We start from the raw sequence: 4,534 nt of genomic DNA, 5'->3' as shown, positions 1-4,534 counted from the left end.
CAAAATCTTTGGCTTTAAAAAAGAAATCAAAATAAATCTGAATTTTATTTAAATCATTTTCTGCTAAAGAAAGAAATCCTGATACAAAAGGTTGTAGAGATTAAAAACCTCCCGTGAGAAGTTATTAACATGACACGAGGTGAAAAAGGTGTTTGTGTTACAGTCTGATAACAGATTCTCTGATTACTGTTCAAAGCACATCAAAGCGTCCTCACACTTGATGGACCGTGACAGGTGATGGGATGATGATCACCATCTTCTAGACGACAGGTTTGTTGACAGATACTTAAAATTCCTCCAGTGATCGACCGACTGATGCTGGTGCATTGTTCAGATAATGACACAGCACGACACGAAGCAGCAGGATGGATGGAGACGAGTGTCGTTGCATCATATTGGAAGATAAAGAGACAGAGGTGCGTTCTCACCTGGGTAGACTCCTGAGTCGTTGCTGATGCGGCGCTCAGCCGTCCTGCACGTGATTCTGGCGTCAGACACACTCTGGATGTCACACGGCAGACCTGAGGAGAAACGTGGTGAGAGCTCGCAGCAACTTTCCACTTCCACACAAAACAAAGAAGAAGTAAAATACAGAGTGAAGTCTGTTATTTTCCCTCCTCTGCGTCAGCTCAAACATAAAGTCTGTGAGATCATCGGTTCAGCTGTAAATACAAGAACAAGAGAATAAAACTTTACTGACATTTCTCTACTTTCTACTTTTACTTCTCTCCATTCAGGGAAATATTGTCCTTCAGCTCAGTAATCTGACAGCTGCAGTTGATTATTACACGTGACTTTATGAAACATTTATTATAAAGTCCGCAGCACATTGAGAAAATGGCACTTAAACATACATCAGCCATTACACACTGATATAGTGTATAACAATGACATTTCTCTGCATAATAAACACTTATGGTTTTGATATGTTATGTACACGTTTGTACTGTTTGGTAAGATTTAGATTACAGGACTTTTACTGATGATCAAGTGATTTCACAGAGTCGTTGCTTCTTTTACTGAAGTGAAGGATCCAAACATCCGATTCCTTTCACTCAACTTTTATTCACATACTTGTGACATTTTGTTTTGTAAAAGCTGTTTCCTGTGGTGTGCACATTATAATGTACCTTTCACTCCAGTGCTGTATTTTATCTATAGTAGATGCTCATAAGGTTTATACACTATTCTGTTTTAAAGGCTGTTGTGACGCTTCAGTTGCAGGAGCATGAAATCAATAAAGATTATCTTTGTTTTACAGATTGAAAATTATCCAGAGAGACTGTGCGAGCTCTGTGATCCGGTAAAATGAAGAAGACCGTCTCATTTTCTGCCGTATTTCAAATGTTCAAGAGGTAAGTGAAAAACCTTGACTGATCTGTGTCCAGATGGTGACAGCTGTTTTTAAGTTTTCTACCTGTAAAGCTGGAGAAAAGGTCGACAACTAATTATTCTTTACTGAGCTTTGATTTCTCGGGTCGGTTACAGTTACACACACTATCAGTCATAAAGGAATTTTATTCTAGTGATTCTTGTGTGTCATGTTGAAACGGACGCTCTTTATTCTGTATCTGGTTTATTTTCATTAATTTCTTCTAAGCTGTTGAATTTGCTCAAATGCCAGATATTAATTTTTGTGGTTCTTGTCATTTGACAATCTGTTTTTCTTTCTTTGTTCTGTCACTTTGCTGCTGTGACGCCAGTGTGGGACTAATAAAAGAATATCTTATCTTATTATGACTGAGGGAAAATGACTTCTCTTTTTGTCAAATAGGAATTGTGACACGTCGACAGCAGCGTCAGTGACTCATGAGGTCTTGAGACAGACGGCTGCGTCTCTAAGCTGCATGAGATTCTTCCCTCCGCTCACAGACAACTCAACACTTTCCTTTTGTTGTGAAGAATGTGCAGCTCGTGTTGAGCTGAAAAGGATTATCACCATCGCATGACTTCAGTCCCGCGACAAACCTGTGAAGGTTTGTTTAGTGGAGATCTGTTTGTGCTGAACACTTTGTTCTGTTGTCACGGTAACAGACTCTGGCTACAGGTGGGGAGTTTCCACCTTGGTGGAGACGGTTACCTCCGACCAGGACGCGTGCCGGGCGATCCGTTTGGTCGAAGAAGCGGCCGTGGACGGTCAGCAGGGTCCCGCCCACCACGCTGCCATTGGATGGAGAGACTCCTGTCACCTCTGAGAACAGCAACGAATAAACACACACAGAAACACAGCAGATACTGAATGTGAATAAATGTTGCTGTCCCCAAACTCACATGTAATATATGCACATATGTAAAAAACACATGTAAAAATTAAATATAAAATCTATTAGAAATCGGAAAATTACAATATAATTTCATATATTGACATATATGTCTAGCTCATATTAATATACATGTTTATTGTATATTATTTACAATATGTTGATGACATATGTTACATAAATATATGTCCATCCCAGATGTAACATATGATGAATATAATATGTTGATATTATATGCAGTGGGCTCCACTTTCCCAGAAAGGGAAGAGACATGTTTAAAATGAATAAGAAAACCATAAATTAACATAGAATTATTATATGAATGTTGTTGTAATAAACGTTTATATTAAATATATATCATTAACATATATGGTCACAACATGTTTAACCATATCAAAATGAATCATATAGATATGTTTTAATATATATACATATACAGATTTTATTACAGGTATTTCATATATGTTATAAACTTACCTTCATATATCCAGAGGATGTATATATGTGATAATAATATATCCCCTATAGGTGACATATATGCTTTTTCTGTATGAGTCTGACGTACCTGCAAAAGTCTGGAACATGGAGAGTTTGCCCAGAGCTGAAACCCTGTACAGATTCTTCTCTGGCAAACTCCTGCAGATCATAAAGAAAAAATAATTTCACATTAACTTTGTTGTTTGAAGTTTGAATATAGACAGTGCTGATCATTTTCTGAATGTATGGAAATCTTAAAGTGATGTTTCACCTTCCAAAATCACTGTCCAGAATGTAAGTGAGGTTGTGATGCCCTGAAGATCACATGACATCATCATTAAAGGACAGTTTCTAAATGAATGATTATTTTTTAATGTATATTTAGAGCATTTCTAACCATCTTACCGACATATGTCCCCGTCATCTTGCAGCTCATGTCTCCCCAATGAGAAGTTTCTGAAGTCAGTCGTAGGTTATATCTTCAGAAACATTAGAAACACCTTTAATATAAAATAACCAGCTCCCTTGAACTTAATGTTTTCAGAAGCTGCTATGCAACATATCTGAACTTTCTATGCAAATTAACATCTTAAAATAATTATATTTAATTATAAGATATAAAGGGAATTATAGGATGTAGGATTATAACTTCATTTCTGAATGCACAGGCCACATCTGGACAAACTTACAGTTCATCTGACTCTGGTTTGAGCAGCTGGCAGGGCATCGCTCCCATGTAGGATCTGGTACAAACAATTAAGTTGAGTTTTAATCTGCAGTTAAATGTCTAACTTAAATTCTTTATTATAAAGCGATTAAATAAACCTTCTTTACCCGTAACTTTAAATCTTAAACCTACATTTTATTAAAGCGAGTGAATAAATGTCAGTGGGTTGAGAAAGTTTCTATTGTTTCCAATGCAAAAAGAATCCTAATTGATTATGGGATATTACAGGACTTCCTTCAGTTCCTCAGGTCGTTTTAAAGAACGATACTTTAATGTTTTGGTGACGTCAGAGTTTGAAGATTTTGAAAGTAAACGTGAGTTTTTACCTGAGGAATCTGACGTTGAGGCCGTTGGAGCTGACGGCCGTGTTGCTGCCGTACACGTCAGAGTAGATGCGTCCGTGCAGCGTCACCAACGAGCCTGCAGACAGTTTGAAGAAGCTTTAAATCAAAGTTCAACTGGACTCAGTAGAATCTGCACATGCACAAATACAGAAGTCAAGAGCGCACCTGGGGGGCCGCTGGCTGGACTCAGGGATTTGATAGTGGGGGTGCGATACCAGACGGTCTGAGGAGAGGGAAAGTACAGATGGAAAAAGATGATCAATCACTGATCAATCAGTTGACTCGTGAAGTGTGGCATGAAGTGCAAACGTACATAGAAGCTGCAGTGGTATGACTTGTACACGCCGTGGCAGATGTTGCTGTCAGGAACGGGAACACCGTCCACACTCACACGGACCACGTAGTGGCCGCTCGGCATCGGCCTGCGGCGGGAGAACACAATCATTGTGGTTACAGGTGCAGGTGCAGGTGAGGCGGAGTGGATGCTGTTTAAAGGAGCCTGCAGGATACCTGGTGTAACACAGGATCTGGCTTCCGTGTGTCGAGTCTCTCTCCACGTCACAGGGGACGGACAGAGTGTCCGACACCAGAGTCACTTGGTTCCCAAAGGTGTCGTCTGCCGGGTTCAGCTGGAACTGACGCTCCTGGGCGAAACCTGGAAACACAAACACACCATAATAATCCTAATAATCCCCTGTAGAAGTATAAAGGCTTAAGGGTCAGAG

The 4,534-nt window shown here is 39.5% G+C and overlaps 1 protein-coding gene across 1 annotated transcript in view; it reads right to left on the bottom strand.

Annotated features, from left to right (window-relative positions):
* Positions 1-390: 390 nt before the first annotated feature.
* The window catches only part of LOC111652351 (fibrocystin-L-like), a 4,739-nt gene continuing 595 nt past the window's right edge, over positions 391-4,534 (bottom strand). The window contains exons 2-11 of the mRNA XM_023402596.2: positions 4,320-4,464; positions 4,123-4,231; positions 3,975-4,032; positions 3,792-3,885; positions 3,428-3,481; positions 3,144-3,217; positions 3,010-3,052; positions 2,827-2,897; positions 2,081-2,191; positions 391-521 (exon numbers count right to left, since the gene is read on the bottom strand). Of these exons, the coding sequence (XP_023258364.2) occupies positions 391-521; positions 2,081-2,191; positions 2,827-2,897; positions 3,010-3,052; positions 3,144-3,217; positions 3,428-3,481; positions 3,792-3,885; positions 3,975-4,032; positions 4,123-4,231; positions 4,320-4,464 (890 nt within the window). The remainder of the gene's footprint in view (positions 522-2,080; positions 2,192-2,826; positions 2,898-3,009; positions 3,053-3,143; positions 3,218-3,427; positions 3,482-3,791; positions 3,886-3,974; positions 4,033-4,122; positions 4,232-4,319; positions 4,465-4,534) is intronic.

This window comes from Seriola lalandi, unplaced genomic scaffold, assembly GCF_002814215.2.
Source record: "Seriola lalandi dorsalis isolate HSWRI2012SDOR001 ecotype SW California unplaced genomic scaffold, Sedor1 jcf7180002053947, whole genome shotgun sequence".
NCBI classification, from domain to species: Eukaryota; Metazoa; Chordata; class Actinopteri; order Carangiformes; family Carangidae; genus Seriola; species Seriola lalandi.
This window is presented reverse-complemented; position numbering and strand designations above follow the sequence as displayed.